This window comes from Paralichthys olivaceus, chromosome 4 (assembly GCF_024713975.1).
Source record: "Paralichthys olivaceus isolate ysfri-2021 chromosome 4, ASM2471397v2, whole genome shotgun sequence".
Classification (NCBI taxonomy): domain Eukaryota; kingdom Metazoa; phylum Chordata; class Actinopteri; order Pleuronectiformes; family Paralichthyidae; genus Paralichthys; species Paralichthys olivaceus.
In genome coordinates, this window is record NC_091096.1 from 27063307 (window position 1) to 27085112 (window position 21806).

The 21806-nt window shown below is 39.1% G+C and overlaps 1 protein-coding gene across 3 annotated transcripts in view; it reads left to right on the forward strand.

Annotated features, from left to right (window-relative positions):
- The window catches only part of pias2 (protein inhibitor of activated STAT, 2), a 26851-nt gene extending 6063 nt beyond the window's left edge, over positions 1–20788 (forward strand). Inside the window, exons 3-15 of one of the 3 annotated variants that reach the window (XM_020104015.2) lie at positions 2279–2463; positions 5453–5540; positions 5658–5708; positions 8330–8420; positions 8503–8637; positions 8766–8871; positions 10217–10290; positions 12025–12185; positions 13865–13998; positions 14398–14572; positions 16048–16184; positions 16265–16302; positions 17392–20788. In XM_020104015.2, the coding sequence (XP_019959574.1) occupies positions 2279–2463; positions 5453–5540; positions 5658–5708; positions 8330–8420; positions 8503–8637; positions 8766–8871; positions 10217–10290; positions 12025–12185; positions 13865–13998; positions 14398–14572; positions 16048–16184; positions 16265–16302; positions 17392–17610 (1594 nt within the window). In that variant the 3' untranslated portion in view covers positions 17611–20788. The remainder of the gene's footprint in view (positions 1–2278; positions 2464–5452; positions 5541–5657; positions 5709–8329; positions 8421–8502; positions 8638–8765; positions 8872–10216; positions 10291–12024; positions 12186–13864; positions 13999–14397; positions 14573–16047; positions 16185–16264; positions 16303–17391) is intronic. The other 2 variants (XM_069522841.1, XM_020104016.2) reach the window with 2 other exon arrangements.
- Positions 20789–21806: the final 1018 nt, after the last annotated feature.

Here is a 21806-nt window from a genome sequence, read left to right on the forward strand (position 1 = left end):
TATGAGTATAATAAACAAACATCTTTACAAGTTACTCACAGACACACATACAAACACACACACGCACACACTGACGTCTCTGAGCCGCTACAGTGGAAATGTTGATTAGATTGAAATTTTTGCCACAATATCAACACTAATCACCATAATGATCAATACCTTTCTTGTTAGTAAAATCTTTCTTCATAGCCGTACATTAATTCAGCTTGTCCTGGCTCCACTCTTTCTCTTCCTCTCTCTCTCGCAAAGATACACACCAGACAAACAAACTATCACACACACACACACACACACACACACACACACACACACACTGTCATCGGACACATTTGTAAACTCAGGCAATGTATGGAGAGCTGAAAGAGATGGCTGGGTCTGCTCAGTTTGTCTCGATAGAAACAGACTGACAGTCTATAAAAACTGTAAAATATAACCCTTTTACAGTCCCACATGTTTGAAAGACCCAAAACGAACATCCGTAAGTGGACTACTTGATTTTTATATCAGTGATCACTATACCCGGTTTCCACTGTATTTTTCTGTATTATAGTAGACACTAACATTAAAGTCTATGCATGACCCCTCTGTCGGTGTCGAATGGGGTGGCATCGTGATGCTGGGTGTGTTGACTTCACATGGAAAGGTGTGTGAGTGTGTGTCTCCCAAAGTATTTTTTTCTTAAGAATATTTTTTGGGGGCTTCAATTGCCTTTAATCGATAGGAATGAGAGCAAGCTGTGAAAGGGGGACAGAGAGAGAATGGAGGACGACATTGCAAAAATGGCCACAGGTTGGAGTTGAACCCAGGCAGCAGCCCCAGTCTCCCACAGTCTTATCGTCCAGTTTAAGCCATATATTAAGTCTGTTTCAGTCTCCACAAGTCCAACACAGTTTAGTTCATTTCAGTTCAAACAACAGATAAAACAACAGGAAAAAAAAAACACATCACTCCATACTGCTCCTGTGGTGTCATCCAAGTGTCCAGAAGCCCGACATTGAAATCTGACTTGAAACGGTGCCATTTAAACCGTGTTTTAAGCCTAAATTTGTTAAATGCATGCAATAAGGCGACAGTGAATGACTCTGCAGAGACAGAACATCTAAACAGTATGTAACATTTTTTTGCGATATCTTGCCGCTGCATAATTATAACCACCGCTGCTTCAGGATCAGGACTGATGCAAATTAAAGATCCAGTCGTCTTTTACCATGTCAGAGTCTCCTGTCTGTGTGTCCTCCCTCTAGTCTCCCTCTGACCTGTGCTCACTTTACAACTATTAAGACCCTTACAGTACTGACGATTACTTTGTTTGTCGGTTCGCTTTGGAGTTTATGAGGCATGTACTTAATTTGCTACACACAACACGCGCACAGTCAGGACATCAGTGTCAAAGTGATCTTAACGATCCGGATTCATGATCTGACACCATCGAAAAATAACACACACACATAAAAGGCTGCAGACAGGAGAGAAGTACTTCCTGTGGATTATAACACAATGCAGTTTTGTAGTAACAGTCTAAAATACTTTTCTAAAGCACAAATCATAAAGCTAGTGAAGATGCACACTTCTAATTGTCACAAAGTGTTACAAAAAATAAATCATGTATATGAATAAAATTATTTGATGCATCAATAATATACTGCAACCATCCACCTGGTCACTATGTTCACTCATTGGTCTTTACAACTGATCCATATGAGTAACAACTTAAAGCCTCTCTGAAACAACATCAAACTCAAACATTGTACAACTGTGAAATTGGTTTTACGGTTGCCATCTGATGAAAATTAAAAGGAAAGTTCCAGTAACTGAGTTTGGGCTGTCAATTTGCTGGAATTCACCCATGTGTTGGCTAGTAAGTCAGCCACTAAGGTGAATGTTTTCATTGTTTGTGTGTCAATGGAGATACATATCTCTTGTTTCTAATTGATTTCTCTTTTGTTTGCTTAGAAATTATTTCTGTTCTGTTAATTGTGTTTAGAACATGAACTGCTGACATATTTCAGTGTCTAACCCTGAGAGGTGCTTATTCTGATTTATATTTGTGTAGAATGTATGATCATTGTAGCAAAAACTGAATATAGAGCTGAGAGATGTTTATAGAATGAGCTATACACAACAAACATAGATCATAGTCAGTGAGAGGCTGAACTCTCAAATGTTTTTATTTCTAGTGTAACTTCAGGATTATAGTGACACCTGACCCTAATTTTTAACCACACAAAGGTACTGCTGAACGAATAATAACTGTAGTGAACATTGACATCTCTGTTAGCAGGAATCAGGCCTGTGAAACTTACTTCATCCTGACTGGTGAAACAGCCTTGTTGCACAACATCAAAACCAACATGAATCTCCAGCAGCCAGCACCTCTCATCCCTCCTGTCCACCCTGATGTGCAGATGAAGCCCCTGCCCTTCTATGATGTACTGGATGTCCTAATCAAGCCTTCAAGTCTAGGTCTGATCTGTTTTCTTTCTTTTTTAATTTTAAATGATAACTCTAGATTTTGACATCATTACTTACAAATATGATATATGAGGTGTACTACATAAAACATATATCATATAATAATCATAGATGGAGAAACATATTGCCAGCGGATTGCATATTTGAATGTGAGCAAAACATTTTATGACTGGCTTCAGAGTCTTATATACTACAGAGAAAGCCTTGGCGAACGTAACTATTAACTAATTCCTTGCTGGAGAGGAGTGAAGAGACATCCATTCTCTTTTTAATTACACTTGACAGAGAAATATAATAAAACATACATTAGCCCATAATCTGAATTAATAAGAAGGCATACCTCTGCTCTTGACAAAAATATCAAAATGTACACAGTAGCATAGGCTTCACCTGTTTGAAAATACACAGCTGCACAACTAGTCCCCAAGCTATATTAATACTCATACTCCTCGACGCACTGGAAGAGGTGGAGGGGTTGCAGCAATCTCTAAATCTAATCTGTCAACCCTCGACCAAAAGAAAGTTAAAACTACTTTGAAAATCTTATAATCAGCCTCATCCATCCAAGCCTGAAATCACATAAACCAATTCATCTAGCTATCATATATCGTCCAGCTCAACTGTGAGGAACCTTTGAGTTATGTTTGACCAGGACATGTCATTTGACCAACACATAAAACAAGTCTCTAGGACAGCTTTCTTCCACCTGCGCAATATCAACAAAATTAGAAACATCCTGTCTCAGAAGGATGCTGAAAAACTAGTCCACGCATTTGTTACCTCTAGATTAGATTACTGTAATTCCTTATTATCAGGATACCCCAGGAAATCGATAAAAAGTCTCCAGTTGGTCCAAAATGCCGCAGCACGAGTGCTGACAGGAACTAGAAGGAGAGATCATATTACTCCTGTCTTAGCTTCTCTACATAGGCTCCCTGTAAAATTCAGAATAGAATTCAAAATCCTGCTCCTCACATTTAAAGCCCTTAATAATAAAGCCCCTTCATATATCAAAGACCTAATAACACCATATTATCCAAATAGATCACTTCGTTCGCAAAACACAGGCACTCTTGTGGCTCCAAGAGTCTGTAAGAGTAGAACAGGAGGTAGAGCATTCAGCTACCAGGCTCCTCTCCTGTGGAACCAGCTCCCACTCTGGGTTCAGGAGGCAGACACCATCTCAGCATTTAAAATTAAACTTAAAACGCTCCTTTTTGATAAAGCCTATAGTTAGTTCTGGATCAGGTGAGTCCTGAACCATCACTTAGTTATGCTGCTATAGGTCTAGACTGCTGGGTGAACTCCCATCATCCACTGAGCACCTCTCCACTTCTTCTGTCTCTCTGCCCCCCCACATTCATTCAGTTATTTATTTTAATACATGTCAATGACTATTTCACTTTGTACTCCCATAGTCTCTCTCTCTCTTTTTCTCTCTCATTTCAGAGACCCCCGAACCTCAGGACAACAACTTTTACTATTACTAATTACAATATCGCACTAATTCATTATGATATCAAATGTGTCTGTTATCCATAATAATTAATAGTCTTTACACTGTTGTTCACTTTTTAACTAGTCAGATCTGATACCTGATGACGCTCAAGTGTCCCTGGTCTTTCTCGCCCCCCTCTCCACTATCCCTCTCTCTTCTCGCCCCTATTTTCCACCCATCTCTCATCTCCTTCCCCCGTTTTCTTTGCTCACCCCAACTGGTCGAGGCAAATGTCCGCCCACATTGAGCCTGGTTCTGCTAGAGGTTTCTCCCTGTTAATGAGGGAGTTTTTCCTCTCCACATTCGCCAAAGTGCTTGCTCATTGTGGGAACTGTTGGGTTTCTCTATATTTTGATTTATGGTCCTGACCTTCTATGTAAAGTGCCTTGAGATAATGTATATTATGATTTGGCGCTAAACAAATTAGTCAACAGTGAAAATGTGAAAATTGAAATTACTTATGAATCCCTTCTCTTCGACCACCGATATAGGGACCATATCCTTGGCAATGTGGTATGCCACCGCCTTGGTTATGTCGTGCTATGGCTGGGCGATATGGACTGAAAGTCATATCTCGATATTTTTTAGCTGAATGGCGATACTCAATATATATCAATATTTTTTCTGTGACGTAATTGGGGTTTCCCCCAAAGCATTATAGCATATTAGATACATTTTTTCCCAGAGGCAAACCCTTAAAAAAAACAAAAAAAAAAACAGTCATAAGTTTAAGCCACGTGCCAAATGTCACACAGGCACCTTTATTAATGTAAACAGAACCTTAAGTGCATCGCTTTGTGCACATTTCAGCAAATATGTAAACTGGGCATTCCTTCTTTGTGCACATTTCAAATAAAATATGTAAACAGAACTTTAAGTGCATCTCTTTGTGCACATTTCAAACACTTAAATCGACAGGGTATCTCTGTGCACATCTTAAATAACAAAAGAGCAAAAACAAATGAAAACAAAAAATAACAAACCAACTTCTGTACAATTAACAGATTTTGTGCCAGGAAAACTAACCTGTCAACACTGTCAGGTTTTAGGGATACCCTTTGGCAAGTTTCAATGTTCCCACTGCAACTAAACACCCTTTCGGAAGGGGAGCTGGTGGCTGGCACATAAAGGTACTTCTTTGCCAGGCGGCTCAATGCAGTAAAGTTAACTTCATGATTCCTCCACCATTTCAGAGGGTCAGCATGACTCTCTACACCAACTTACAACAAGTAGCTTGAAAGCTCAGTTTCTACTGCGCCCTCCGTTTGCGTGTAGTGCTTGTTATAGTAGGTGTGCTGTGCTCAAAGAAGCTGGCCAGAGATTTCTTCTTTTTAGCTGTGGGTGGCACTGCCACTGCTGGAAAAGGCAGCTCAGACAAACATCTGGCCTGGTCACTGGGCAAAGACTAAAGTATAAGTTGTCTGAAGAATAATTCCAGATTATTATTAATACCTAACATACAGTCATCACTTGTGTTTTCAGGAGCAAGTACTGCACAGAGGTACCACCAAGAAAAATATTTCATCTTTGCCTTGACACCACAGCAAGTTCGAGAAGTATGCATATCCAGGTAGGAATGATAAAAATCTCAGAAACTAAACAAATACTCTGAAACACATGCCTGTGTGTGATGTAAAAGATTAAAATGTTACGGATTCAATGGTGAACCTTGTTTTTTCTTTTTCAGGGACTTTCTGCCAGGTGGCAGAAGGGACTATATGGTTCAAATTCAACTGAGGTGAGAATTGAGAATGGTCATTTCTTGAAATGTATATACCTTAGAATCTGAACCAAGAAATGCACACAAATCAAAACTCTTTTAATATCATGTGGAAATTCTTGATTAGTGATTCCTTGAAGACCAAACCAATCCCTCCTTCATAAAGGCATTCACTAGGTCTACCGGAATTGGGTGCAAACACTAAAAAATATGTTTCCTTAAATATTATAGGTGTAGAAATGTCTAGATTCTAAGATGCATTGTGATGCAAATATGGACAATTCTGCTTTCATGCAGTGACAGAACATAATCAATTCAAGTTTTTCACAGCGTTCATTTCATAGCAGTGGTCCACCACTGCATGATTACTGCCGATGCTTCAGGATTAGCGCAGACGCATATTAAAGGGATAGTTCACCAAAAAAAGAAAAGTCACTCATCTACTCACTACTATGCCAATGGAGGAGTGGTTGAGGTGTTTGATACCACAAAACACTTAAGGAGTCTCAGAGGTAAACTGTTGGAGTGTGCCCATGCATACGTGAACGTGCCTCTATGGAGGTCTTTTAGGCTTAATACAAGCTGTAAATGACGTTTCAAGTCAAATTTAAATGTCCTGGCTTGAAGACACCACATGAACAATATGGAGGCATGTTATGTTTTTTCTGTTGTTTTATTATGTCTGAAGAAGAGGTCACGATTTACTTCAATTGTATTGGATTGTTTACCCCTGAGACTCCAGTAGTGTATTGTGGACTCAAACACTTCACACCCCCTCCATTGACATAGTGATGAGTAGATACTGAGTGAATTTTCATTTAATTTTCATCATGAACTAACCTGGAGTATCCTGAGTGTCTGCCCTTCTCACCCCCCAGCTGTCATGTACTCACTTTACATTTTAACAATAAAAGTATTGACTGTGTATGTCATTCTTTCTTAACTTCTAGCAGAGAGCTTTTTAATATCTTTAACCCTTGTGGCTACAAGTAATGTGCCTGCCATCTTATACTACATTCACACTACTTTGTTTTAGTTTAAAATGCATTACTGCGGCTAAATTTATACCTGCTGTCCACACTATTCCATTGTTCTAAACAGAGAACTTTTGAAATGCTGCTGGTCCTGTTTTACTAGGAACACTCCAAGGTTGGTTTTTATCTGTCACAACTACCAGCTGTGAACACAAAGCACTGCTAACACTTACTGTCATTACCAGAACCCCCCCCCCCCCAGCTTTTACGTTTTACAATTGCTGTTCCACCTTCAAAGTAGTTTCTATAACTACACAACTAACTGCAGATCAGACAGTCTGCTTCCTGTTTAGTCTGACACAGTGTATCCTCATAGGATTTGGATTTTCAGGGGTTGTTAGCAAAAAAAAACCTTTTGCTGGAGGTATTATGTTTTCACTTTGTCTGTTTGTCCCATTCCTGTGAAAGCGATATCTCAAGCATTCCTGGACAGAATTTCCTCAAATGTTGTACAAATATTCACTCAATTCCAGGTTGAACTGATTAGATTTTGGTGGTCAAAGGTCACAGCTAACTCACAAAGCACATTTGGCACAAGTATTCACTTGGCTTCGAGAATTATTTCACTTGATTTTGGAAGCCAAAGGTCACGGTGGCCTCACAAAGTATCTCTGTTTTTCGTGAATGTGATATCTTAAGTTCGGCTTGATGGAATGTCATCAAATTTGCTACAAAGATGAACTGATTATATTTAGGTAGTCAAAGGTCAAGATCACATAGCCTTGTGCTGTTTTAAATACAATATATCAGGAAATCCCAAAGGGAATTTCATCAGTATGTAGAACTATGTACACAGAAACTGCACTGGTTTATGTGGAGGCATACAACTGCAATGCGTTGAGTCTAGTTGTTCTAAAACTCAGTTTTAAAAATCTATACATAGTAGTGTGGATATATCCTAATTCGCTGGCCACGCTAGATGTTTTTTTTTAAATTATTTTATGACATGAAGATGCACTGCTTCATACTGCAGAGTTCTGGCATTTAGTTTAGTACATAGACCTGTATTTTACTCAAAGAAATACAGTAGTCATACCAGAAACCTCACATAGGAGCTTTGCAGCAGACATGCTCCCTGTGTTAAAGCAGAGGCCCAGAAGATGCAACATATCAGCAACGCAATCGTCACACGAGTGAAAGTGTTGCCTAGGCTTTCGGGATTTTCTTGGAATAAGTGTTTTATAGTGTTTTTCTTTTCTTAAAGACCACTCAAAGGAGTTTACACTATAAGTCAGGTTTACACACACAGATATACTGTACAGCGCTTCTATATGCTGTTTTTTTCTATTCCCACTTTCATCGATCAACCATCATTGGCATTTAATTTCAGTGTCTTGCCCAAAGACACTTTGGCATATGGACTGGAGGACCTGTTGATCAAATTACCAAAATCTGTTTTTTGGACAACTTGCTCTACCTCCTGAGCCATATGGCACACCAAAGTAGAAGAAATTTTAGCACTACAATATCCATCTAACTGTTTTCTTTAATCCGGTTTAAATTCATGTCACTGATTAATTTCCAGTTACTCGCTTTTCATTTTTGTGAAAAGTCTGGTTTATCATTTGGAAATATGTATTCAGGCTCATGTTTCTGTTTTTTCAGGTTTTGCTTGTCAGAGACAAGTTGCCCTCAAGAGGATAATTATCCCAACAGTCTTTGTATAAAAGTCAATGGGAAGCTGTTTCCCTTGCCAGTAAGTGTTGTTTTATGGCGCACTTCCAATTAAAAAGAACAATCCAGTTGACTACAATGAAAACTCTGTTTTACTCTTGTAGGGGTATGCACCACCACCCAAAAATGGTGTGGAACAGAAGAGACCCGGAAGACCTTTGAACATTACCTCACTTGTCCGTCTCTCATCTGCAGTACCTAATCAGATTTCAGTGACGTGGGCGCCTGAAATTGGAAAAGTGAGATCAATACTTAATTGGAATTCTTTCTTTTAGCCTATCCTCTTCTCTTTCCTTGATGGCATCATATTTGGGCTCAATAACAGTGATTTCTCAACTGAGGTTTTTTTTATCCTATGGTATTTCAGACCTATTCTATGTCTGTCTACCTGGTGAGACAGCTGACATCCCCTCTGCTGCTGCAGAGGCTGAGGATGAAGGGCATCAGAAACCCAGACCACTCCAGAGCATTAAGTAACTATTGAATCAACCATTCTTACAAGATGAAAGTTAAATAGCAGCAGTCTTAGCTTGTCACACTTTATTAGATGTTTTCATGAGAGCTGCAACAATGATAAATTAATTAGTTGATTAACTGAATGCAAATGTTTTAATTTAATAAGCATTTTACTCATTTCAAATTAAACAATAATGCCAAATATAGACTGTAAGTATTATTATTCTGATGCTTTGTCACATATAATTTTAAATAGAATATCTAAGGGTTTTGGACTCTTTGTCAGACAAAACAAGACACCTTTTTCTAGCTAATAATAGATTTAATGATAGAATAATCATACTATTGTAAAATGCACATTATGTCACTACATTGCCTGTCCTCCCAATGCAACATCATTGCCACACGCACACACACACACACACACACACACACACACACACACACACACACACACACACACACACACACACACACACACACACACACACACACACACGACAGCTAGCTTAGCCACTTCCGGTGGACTTTGAGGCTTAAAACACAGTGTAAATGACATGAATAGGAATATCCGGGCTTGCAGACACTTGGATGACACTGCACAAGCAGTATACAGGCATGTTATGTTGTTTTATTACATCTGAAGTCTAGGTCATCATTGACTTCAGTTGTATCGAATTCTGCTCTAACAAACACTTAACCCAGCCCTCATTTGCATAGTGATGAGTAGATAATGAGTGAATTTTCATTTTTATCTATCCCTTTAAGTTAATAGGAACTCCCCATTGTGTGATAATTTGTGGGAGGAACTTCTCTCCTGTCTGCAACCAGTGTGGGTCCCTGTTGCAACACACACACACACACACACACACACACACACACACACACACACTGGGGCACTGAGGTTGCATTGAGAGGCCAGGCATTATAGTGACCCTGAATGTGAATTAGTAGTTAATAGTGAAGTTCAACATCCAGAGGCTAGCAGTGTGCTTTTAAGTTTTTTAGTATTTGAGGACACATCCACATAAGATATGATCTTTCTCACACTTTCCTTGTCCAAAATCTACAAAAATCTGGAGAAATCTAGCATTATCAGGTTCCATTCATTCCTAAACTCAAATATGGAAACCAAGTTTTTTTGCATAGAGGTTCATGACAGGTTGTGAATGCAGGTGACTGCACAGCTCTGTGGCAAACTCCCCTAAGGCAGGGACCCTGCAACCATTTTTTTCCATGAGCAGCTACAGTTTGAAAGGCTATGGCTATCAGTTGTTTACCTTTTGCATTTGGTGTAGTTAATAGTTTTTGGGTGAATGTTACGCTTATTCTATGTTCTCTCTCCTGCTCTCTGTGTTCCAGTTAAAGAGAAGCTGACCGCAGATCCAGACAGTGAAATTGCTACAACAAGTCTTCGAGTCTCACTTATGTGTCCGGTAAATGAGGCATCTGTGCGGAATCTGATGTGATCATAGCAACTCTCAAATTGTTCTGACAGGGAAAGTTGTAGACCGTATGGAAATGTATTTGGCACTCTGTATATATTCTGTCCATGGATCAGGGTAAAGCAGTGGAAGCATCAGCAGCTGTTGGAAGTCTAAAATCTCAAATCCATAATATAGTAAAATGCACTAAAAGTGGAGCCTACTGACCATTCTATCACTTTCATATACTCTCTATTTGGTCGTCATCAACCCCCGACTCGCTTGCGGTGAATCCAGCTGTTGTCCAGACTTCTACTGGATTTCTACTGACATTATACTAGGAGGTCAGTCAAATAAAGTCCGTAGAAGCTGCGGAGTGTCTCACTCTGACATTTCCGTTCACACATGCACCTCCTCCGGAGAAAATACATCTGGATCTCTGGAGTCTAGTGCATATCTGAAAGCAGCTATAGTGACACATCTAAACGCTTTGCAGGACGGGACAGACTGATATGTTGATCAATATACAGCACATTTACATTGGCTATCTCAATTTATTGTTAGTCATGTCCATAGAAACTTCTTTCCAGCGAAAAAGTTACAACACGAGTGGAGGAGTTTGCAAAATTTGCGGGTTAACAATTTTTCATATCTGGGACACGGGAAAAACAAGCTCTACTCTCATTGAGACTGATTATGTGCTTATTTTGACAGCATGAATAGCGATTTTCCTGAAATTTTGTCACAGAACTTCAGTTACGTTTCAATTTGCCTCTGGATTAATATAAGATGAAAAAAATGTCATGGTTATTTTTGCAAGATATCATCCCTACTTGCAGCTATGTGCATTTTACCTGCAGTGGTCGCCATGTTGATTTGCTTCCTCTGTTAGTAAAGAGTAAGAGATTTTTTGTCTGCCCCTTCGTTTTTAGAGGGTGGAATATACACAATGTTTGAAGGGGTGGTTAAAGGGCTAGAAGGCCACAACCCCTATATCACATAGAGAAATGGGAAAACACTACCCCTTCACCACCACATAAAATGAAGGGGGTAGGGCCAAGTGGTCAGGCTAAGGGATGAATTGGGACAGGCCCCTAGGCACTCGATTCAACCTCAACTCTTTTGCAGTTTCAAGCTTCTTTCAGACCTACACTGAACTCTGAATAATGTCCGAGGGGCTATATGTTAGACTTTAAATGTCGGAGTGGAGCCTCCGGAGCTTCTACAGCAAGTCCCCTAGTAAGAACTCCAGAAAATGTCCAAATGAGCCGATGCTGATACAGATGGAGATCCTCTGGAGGATTCAACATAAGCAAGTGTTTGCCTTGATGTTTCCAACATGCGACAGATGCGAAAAAGAAAAAATAATAAAAATATCTTAGGCTGAAAAAGTAGCACATACACATAGTAGACATTGACAAAAATGTGATGAGATGAGAGCTCAAGTGATACAGGCCGACACCTGTGTTGATGTGCTGGTAACAAAACACATCCGCAGCATAATTTATGTTACGTCCTACCACTGTCTGCTGCGTCACCCGTCCTCCTGAGGGGAGAATCGCCTGCTGTGTGTGAAAGGTAAATACCGGAGAAAGTCGGTAGGCAATTGTACGGACATTCTCTGGAGTTCATGTTTGAAAACGACTTCAGAAAGAAACCCAAAACAGACACTGTACTAGTCCTTGTAGTTATGAAAAGGTCTTTCCTTCCTTTTTTTGACTGACGTAAATATGTCTTGTCCTCCAGCTGGGTAAGATGCGACTTACAGTGCCATGCCGGGCAGTGACCTGCTCTCACCTGCAGTGTTTTGATGCTGCCCTCTACCTACAGATGAATGAGAAGAAACCCACCTGGATCTGTCCTGTGTGTGACAAGAAGGCTGCATATGAGACTCTTATCATCGATGGGTTAGTTTAACTAATTAAGCCACTTAACACATACCATGACATAATATTGCTGTGGCAGTTGAACAGGTTTGGGCAGATTTAACAGTTAGTCTGGTGCAAATTTATCTCATTAAATATTACAAACAATTCTAACATTTAATATTTATTGTACATTTAAGTAGTGCTGAGTAGCAGTGACTGCATTGCAAAAATCAAATTTTCAATTTTAAAGTAATAATTAAATATGCTTAATATGTGACAAACTTGTAGTTTACATATTGATTGGTCAAAATTAATTTTACAGATATCTTTCATTATTGAGTAAGAATAACATTCACACATCTCTTTAGTGGAATTTCCACATATTTAAAAAATATTGTGATTATTAGAAATGTTTGTTCCAATTTCACATATCAACAATGTAATTTGGACATCACGACATGACGTCAAGAAACCAAACCACAAATGTTTTCATAATTTGCATCTGCATGTAGGGTTTAGAGAGTATTAAGTTTAAACCTGAGCTTGTGACCTTTTTTTTTTCAAATTTCATGAAAAGTAACAGTTGTGGATATATACAAGGCTTCTATCCCATCAACAGTATGAGAGAAGAAATTAACACTAATGTGAAAATCATTCTTTTATTTTTTTCCTTTTTCAGAGTGTAAAATGTAGATTAGCAGTTCTGTAGCAGTTCACTATTTCAGTTATTTTAATGATGCCATCAGTGGCAGGTTACAAACTTCAGTCAATGCTGAGAAACTAATTATGTGAAGTGATTTAAGACCAAAATCAAACACAAACCCTCAGTTAAATATTTAAAGTCTGTTTAAAGCTGTGAGAATCAGGTACACTGAGCTTGTCACACAGGAGAAAAACTGTGTTATTAACCACCTGGACAAATTGTAAATGTATGAAAAAATTCATGAATGTAGGGTTTAAAATCATGGGAAAGTAAGCAGTATTCTCCACTCTAGGCTGGGGTGCTGTCATTTGAAGTTACTGTAACCACACCTTTTCAAGCAGTCCAAAATAAGCGGTTTGGTCCACACCAGAGTCTAACTGACTGCTTTCACTGCAAAGACGAACCGTGACACCTCTCCCTGCCCAATCCCCCACGCTGCCACAGCCACAGCCTGTGTGTTTTTGTGTCCAGTCACACTCCATAAAAAATGAAAAGGGGGTGGGACTGGCTGCGTGTGCAGCGCTTGATGGCTGCACAGTGGATCTGGTGTTGGTGTTACGGGTGTCTGTTGACACAGGCTGTGAGTCTGCAGCAGAGCTTCAATGTAAAGTTTCTGACATGACTACTGTATTTTCCTTGAATAAAAGTCAGGCTATGTACTCAGCTAAATTTCAGAACACTGCAATGAAGCTGTGCATCTTCCAGTCCTGTGATAACAATCAAAACCTTGATAAAACAAATGACTACATTCGGTCAACAGAAACGACAACAAAGTGTTGCAAATATTTATTTTTTAATTATATTAACCCGCAACACAAGCAGTGCAACTCACACTCCTGAGACGTGCTGCTCATGCAGGCAGTGTGGCAGCTCTGGGCTGTTAACGTTCATGTCGAGCTCACGCAGCTAGATTTGCCCGGGCATAACAGTCATAAGCTCTGTCATACTGGTTTTATTATAAAAATAATATTCACCAGTTATTGCACAATTATCAACAATTTTTTTAATTTTTCAGTTTATTCTTGGAAATCCTGAACGACTGCTCGGATGTTGATGAAATCAAGTTTCAGGAGGATGGAACGTGGTGTCCCATGAGACCAAAAAAAGAAGCGGTCAAGGTCCCATCTCAGTCAGCTCCAAAAATTGACAGTAAGTATTTCATCTTTATATCTGCAGGTTTAAGCTGTTCCAAATGAACACAGTTATTTGGGAACAATCCACATAGAGCTTCGGTGTTGTCCTTAAACTATTAATGCCAGAAATACTGGCCAGTTCTTTGAGGAGAATACATGACCTTTTGTAAAATTTCATTTAAATTAAATTTTATTTGTATAGCGCCAAATCATAATATACATTATCTCAAGGCACTTAACATAGAAAGTCAAGACCTTAAAATCTTATTTGTGAGTAAAGGTGGTGGAAAACAGTGGACTTAAATGCTATGGGCAGGAAAAGAAAGCAGGTTAGAAAGAGGCCAATACAAATTTTGATTAAGGTCAGTTTGTGGAAGTTGTTGACAATGTCTTTTATTCTTTCTTTTTACCTCAGCTCCATTGCGCCAGTCGTCAGTGGTGCCCCATTCTACTGAGCCCAGCTCCGCCAAGAAGGCTGATGTGATTGATCTTACTCTGGAGAGCTCCTCATCTGATGAGGAGGACACAGACCCTCCATTGAAGAAACACTGCGTTTACATTACCAATAATGAGGAGATGCATGCGAAGGGGTAAGTTTGTTATGTTATTTTGTAGAACAAGAGACAGCAGCATGTAGCAGGATATTGGGGCCGATCACTGATTGTTTGAAGTAGACTCGGCTCATGCTGAGCACAGGATCTATGTCCCTATGTTTACGCCTGATTAACATGCATCTTTGTTGATCCAAGTGATCACTTATGATCGGATATCTCTTCCCCGCACTATATGCACATAAACACTACAGGGCTGAATCCTATCTAAAATTTCGTCAGTAAGTGTTGATTATTACTGTCAAGTTCCATTTTTTCCATTCAGCACCACATTATACTCCTGTATCAGCCTGTGTAACGTTTCACCAGCGCTCTCAGCAGCTGCAGGATTGACACTGCAGGATTTTTTAACTGAACTGTATGAGCAGGACGCACACTTAAACTTTCTGTGACTGTGTGGAAATCTGATGTTTTCACCTCACAGATAGAAGATGGAAAAAAGGCAATAATACCAGAGAAAGGAGACATTTGCGCCATGTTCGACCATGCAGTGTCTGTCCTGCTGGGCTGTGACAGGTTCTCACCTGGGAATCACACACAGCGGACTGCAGTAGAGGAGGATATACAACCTGATCATACAGACCACTTGTGATAGAATATCCCACTCTACATGCAAATAAACATGCATCACCCCTTTTGCAAAGATGAAATGTGTTAAAAACAAAAGGAATAAATAGACAAAATGCTTTGCGTTTTAACCGACCACAACACTACGGAGCCAACATACTGGGGTAAACGCACTCAGACGTTTTTTTTCTAACACAAAGTAAGAAATAACTTCATGTACTGTATAACATTTGCCGAATTTACAAGAAGGCTCAAATAATTTTGAATTAATCGTAAACGGTGATTCACAAAGTTTATAAAGTTTGTCTTCACTCACCAACTATCAAAAGTGCATGAGAAACAGAGTCTGCTTATATTGTGGAGCACAACCATCTGCTGCTTAAGTGAGAGCACAAACACGTAATTTGCATCACAGAAAAACATATGGTAATCAGACTCCTTGTTAAACTGCCAGACCGGTGAAGCCCTCGATGCAGCCATTGTCACGTTGAATTGATACTGTGCATGTGAAACTCTTTACGGAGAGGAGAAGAGAAGCAAGATGCCTCACTCGTTAGCTATTTCCAACATCAGCTCTGGGAAAAATCTAGTAAAAGTATTCATCAAATAACTACCTAGTTTTTCTTCGTCTGACCAGCTCCTCTGATCGGAGTTTATAGAGACCGGTTAATCAAAATTAGAGGGAATATCAACCGATACCGGAGCACCCTTATTTTCTATCACTTTTACCACCCAGTGAGATATATATGACAACGTTGTCAACACCAGAAAAGATATGCTGTTTTGGATAGGATCTGGAGCGCTTAGCTGCAGACAGAGCTTTGTTATGCAGTAACTACTGTTTGGACATAAAGCATGCCATCAGAGATTGCTGTTTTGTCTCATAGAGTGTTGACCTACCAGCCCACTGTGCGCATGCCGAATGTCCAGTCCCTGGACCCGACGTATCTGACCTCTACACTTGCTGACTATGCAGTCCCCTTCCATCCATCTACCCTGGCTACCATCCCCACAGACATGCAAAGTGAGTCAGCTGGGTAGTATGACTGTCAGAATTGTCAAGTGGTGCTGTTCTTAAACACTTGTATGTTTCCTATCTTTTAGGTCTGGATTTGTTTTCCTTAATTCAAGCGGATCCTCAGGTACGGTTTTTGTTCTTTTTAACATTAAAAGTGGCGTTATACATGATTCATATTAATCCGATTAAGGAGGCAACAATAGAGAACAGCCTCAAATTGCTGCTTATAGTGGGACAGTTATTTTTCTACCTCAGAGAGATTTAATCAAATCCAAATTCTTTCACATTCATTGTTGAATTAGTTTAGGTCTAATCTCCATCATTTGCATATGGTAAGTAAGTGTCAGTAAAGGCTGGCAGTTCCAGCTAAAACTTTGAAAACAGTCCACTGGCCCAATGAGATTTGTCCGGTCAATCCAACTGTGGTTGAGAGATCTTGAGAGTTGAAAGGGGCAAGGACAAATTGGTTGCTCTTTTTCTGCTCAACAGGCAGTTAACATTACAATTGCTATGTTTCACAAAGTTTTGATTCTATGTTAGCAAACAGGCCCCTGTGTCACATATGTGTGTGTGGCAATGTTAAAACAAGTCACAGAAGTTTGCCAATTTGCCATTTATTTGATTTGATGCAAAATTAAAAATATTATGCCAGATAACATTACCTGAACTTCAAACCTACAGTCCTCATCTGTAACTGCAGTTCTGTTAAATTAATAATCTCTCAATAGTTTTAACCCTGTTGTGTGTGAGTGTGTGTGTGTGTGTGTGTGTGTGTGTGTGTGTGTGTGTGTGTGTGTGTGTGTGTGTGTGTGTGTGTGAATATCAGAAGACCCTATCGAGATTTTTCTTTCTCCATGTTAAAACGTTTATGCCCATTGTAAACATTTTCAAATAAGAATTATAGAAACCGAATGGTTGGATTATGCAGTGTCAAGAGAGGGACCAACAGTTATCAGAAAGTAAGAGTAAAAAATGCAGCGGAATCAAAATAAATCAAATTAAACAAGAAGACAAAAGTCAAAGATGAGCATAAGTAGAAATAAATCTGCAATATAGATCAACATGATATGTAAGTTAAGTATACAGGTTTAAGCTTATTTACAAGTTGTCATTATACAGTTTGACAGCAACAGGGAGGAATGATTTTTATAGTTCATAGATGCTTCTCAGTGGCAGGGATGTTGGTCCTTAACAGCTTGTTCTTCCTACTCAGCATTACAGACCTCAGATGTTCCTGGATAACCTGACCAGCAGTATGCAAAGTGCAGCTGCAGCCAGCACAAGCTCAGCCTTGGTCTCCTCCAGCAGCCACTTTGACACTACCACCCACGCCGCCAGCTCCATCCACGAAACCAGGGTCATCACAGGAGGAGGTGGAGGTGCTGGAGGAGGAACTGACAGTGGCATATCGGATATCATTTCACTAGATTGAGCCATGTCTAACTGGACCTCTTCAGGCCTGTTTTTGTGGCCTTTTTATCCTGGACTTAACATATGATGAACAGGCACATCACATGTTTTAAACAGAAAACATCCAAGCTGGTATACATGACCACTTTGATGGCCTCAGCATTTTCACCAGGCATATTTCTCTTTGCCCAGTTTTCATTCTGTCTGCTGCGTATACATTGTTTGATGATAAATGGTCAGCAGTCAAATTCACTAGACTAAACCTATTAAAAAATATATTTTGGATTTCATTGTGCAGTGTCATGATGACTTGTACAACTAGTCTTTTGGCCACCCAGAGTGTTGGAAATACTTGGACCATCAAACTCCTTGTTTATACCAATTTGTTTACTTACATGACCATGTACATATGTCTGACTTCAGTCTATTCAACCTGATGCCTCATTAGCATGGGAGAGAGTCAGGATGAAGGGAAGAAGAACTTGGACTCACAGCATGATCTGGTTTCATACATCCTTGCATCTTCAGAATGGTTGGAAGTAGGAAGGCACTTTGTGAAATAGACTTCTGGACTGAACATTGTGGATGGGGCTGTTTCTTTGTTTTTATTGTATCTGCCTACTTTCTAAAGCCCTGTTTTGCCTTCCATTCACACTGATGGAAGCATGGAAGCATGGAGTTTTTAGATGGGGCTCATGATAGTACAGCTTTCATGTCATACATGTTTATTTTTTGTTCCATTGATATTTAGACAGAGCAATAATTCAACTAGTGTTAATCAAAGTTTTAAATATAGTTCAGATAATGGTTCCACTTGGTCCATATCACTCTAATACTCTGCCTCCCAAATCGAGTGTTCTACCTTTGAGTAGCAATTTATTTGCCAACTTCTAAATGTAAGCAAATAACACGTATTTGCTTTCTTTCAGATTTTTCAGATGGACACAAGTCTCATGTTTTAAAGGTACAGTGTGTTGGATTTAGTGACATCTAGAGGTGAAGTGGCATGTTGCAGCTGAACATCCCTCACCTCCACCTCCCCTCCAGACATGAAAAAGAACCTGTGGCCGCTTTAGTTGTCATAAAAACTCAAAAGGTGTTTAGTTTGTCCAGTCTGGACTAATGTAAAAAAACATGGCGGCCTCCATAGAGAGGGACCCCTCGATGTAAATATAAAGTATTTAAATATAAAGGGCCTTCTCTAGGGTAAAGAAAACTACAATTCATACAATTTAGATGAAATGAACTAGTGAAAACATCATGAGGATTATTCAAATTATTATTATTGATTATTACATTTCTGCCTTTCACCTAAATCTTACACACTGGACTTTTAATGCTGGCTTCAAATGGGGTTGTGGCTTAAAGTTCATATGAACGCCCCCCCCTCCTTTTGTGGTATTTACATTGTAACCAAGTTTTCTGAAAGCTCAGAGTTCATGAGTTGTGATCTGTTTGCGAACATTTTCAGAAATGAAGAGGCCAAGAAGTAATTTTTTTGTGGAATGGAAAGTTTGTCTTGAAATGTTTGTTGTTTAGTCTTTTGTCTGAATTTTATAATATGTTGAAGGAAAATGTTAATATTCCAACAGTTTTCACCTGTCATTATATCATACATTTCCTGCACTGTTACATGCCTGCCAGCTTGCTAAATTGTCAGCCTCGGTGGACTCTAGACACTAACAGTTATGAGCATCCATGTTTTTATTGCCTGGCAGCTTTGTTCTCAAGACCACTTGAATGCCAAATGCACTATGTACATGACTTCCCACATTGTATCCACAAGCTTTCAAGTTCAATGTGAAGGCAGCATACATACTAAGCTGGAGTCTGTGATTGGCCTAGCTTATCATGAAGACTGAAGGCAAGGGGGAGTCAGCAGGAGTGATTGTCCAACACAAAAATGCGATTAACAACACCAAATAAGCTCATGTATCTCATTAGTTTGCTCCTTACTTAATTATAAATCTAAGAGTTGAGATTTAGTTGGTGCCCCAGGCTAACCATTTCGCCCTGTTACCAGTGCTCATGCTAGACCAAACACGTCCAGACTCAAGCTATGTACTTAACTCACAGACCAGAGATCCATGTATATCATCTCATCTATTTCTTGGAAATTGTCGAAAAGACTTTCTCAAAAATACTGAACTGTTTTAAAAAAATTTGACAAATGTGTGCATCAGTTTTGACAAGTATGAAACTGTCTAGAGGAATTTTAGTTTACGTGAAGTATGATAATAATGCTGCCAAAATTCGGACTTCCTTGCCTTCAGTTAAAAGTCCACTTTGTAAATCTTCTGGACGTTGACCCCTTTTATTTTGGCCAGGGTTGTATGTTAACGATGCAGCAGTTGGGCAGCTACAAAACTACATAATCTGGATTGCTTACTGTTTATATGGACTCCAGCCATCAGTAGCTCAATCTCAGGGAACTACACTGCTGCTCTGGGCTTGACAAATTCATTGAAGGACAGACACATAAATAACACTGTCAATAAGAAGAAGATAACTCACTTGTTTTAGGAACAGGTTTGCTTTCTATAATGATGATTCAGTCTCCTCAGAATTTAGCTTATGCTTTGAATTGATTTTAATTTTGCAGAGTCTGTGTTACTTTGTATAATGCACACAAAGGAAAGAGTCTTGAAATGAATTAGTATGAAAACTGTCAGTTAAGATGTTACTAGATTGCATTAACTGTCATTAATAATGGTATGAGGGCAAAAATCTGAGAGACAGAAACCTTAAGATTTGGATAAATAATACCAAATCTATGTGCATGAAGACATTTTGGAAAATGAGAAAAAGATTTTTAATTTTGGTGAACCAACCTGAAGCAAGTATAATTGTGTAATAAGGTAAACATAGTTCAGCAGCACAATCAAATTTTTCCCCACATGTGCAGCACCTTTATTAGTTGAGAGAGTTTGCAGAGACGCCACTGTTTTCCTGTAGAACCATGTGTTTTCATGTTATTTTGGACTCTTAATACTTTTAAACAATCCAGAACAGTAACATGTTTCATTTCTGATGCCATCTTGACAAACTCAGAAAAGTACTTGTTTTATTTTGTTCAAATTGTTATTACAGAATGATTCATTTCAAAATTGTCTTTGTTTTCTTGTGTCTGTGAACCTGAGGCATTTTAAATTGTTGTAACGTGTGGTTATTTTTGATGATTAAACATTTTCTTTTTTCTATTCAGTTGAAAATATTTTGCCCTTGGGAGTCTTGCAACAAATTTTATTTTCAGGAAGTTATTACATGTCCGTTTGACCCAAGTGCTGTCTTGTAAGATTAGAGGGTTTAAATATCAGTTCAGTCTGATTTAGAAAAAGTGGAAAAAGTAAAGGGATGGCTCTTAACTATCAAAATTCTTTTTTCCCCCAGTTTTAAATGTTACTATCAGGGGTCCCACATAGTGGCAGTTCTAGACCGATTTTACTGAGGGGGCCAGGCTGGGGCCAGTTGTTTTGTCAGAGGGGCACCTTGAACCTGGGACTAAAGAGACCAAGACAGTGTTCAAGCTTTCAAAATGTTTAGTTCAGTAGCCTATATAAATAATAATGATAACTTTATTTGTATAGCACTTATCTCTACAAGTTTACAAAGTGCTTTATAAAGTGATAGCGCACAAAAAACACAACATAATACTTTGTTATTTGTTACATTTACAATTTTTGAAAATTATAATCATGAAAACGAGCAACTATATTGTGTGGATTTTGTGATTTTTGGCAAAAAGATCAACAAATGAGTCAAGATTGAAAGCCTTTGCCCTCCTAGACTCGATACTTTGCACACCCAGATTGCTTAGTCTCTCATCAGTTATAATGGACCTGAGGTAAGTTTTCACCAGCTTCAGTGTAGAAAAACTCTGTTCTCAAGAAGCAGTACTCACTGGGAGTCTGAAGAGCTCAAAAAAAAAACTTCTTTGTATGGCTCAATGGATAGTACCAGCTGTACTGTACTAGAGGGTCTCTGCATCCTGGTCTGTATTTTCCTTTCTGAGATTCTTGCTTCTCCTTGCTTCTAGTCGGCCAGAGCAGCAGCCAGTGACGGTGCACCGCTCTAAGAGATTCGACTCGAACCATGGTGTCGAACTCAATCACAGAGAGGGCCAAAATTAAAAACTGGGACTATGCCGAGGGCCAAACATAGTCAACATTTATTAAACAGGATAGACAGGATATTGGATAAAGTGCAGAAAGAAAGCAT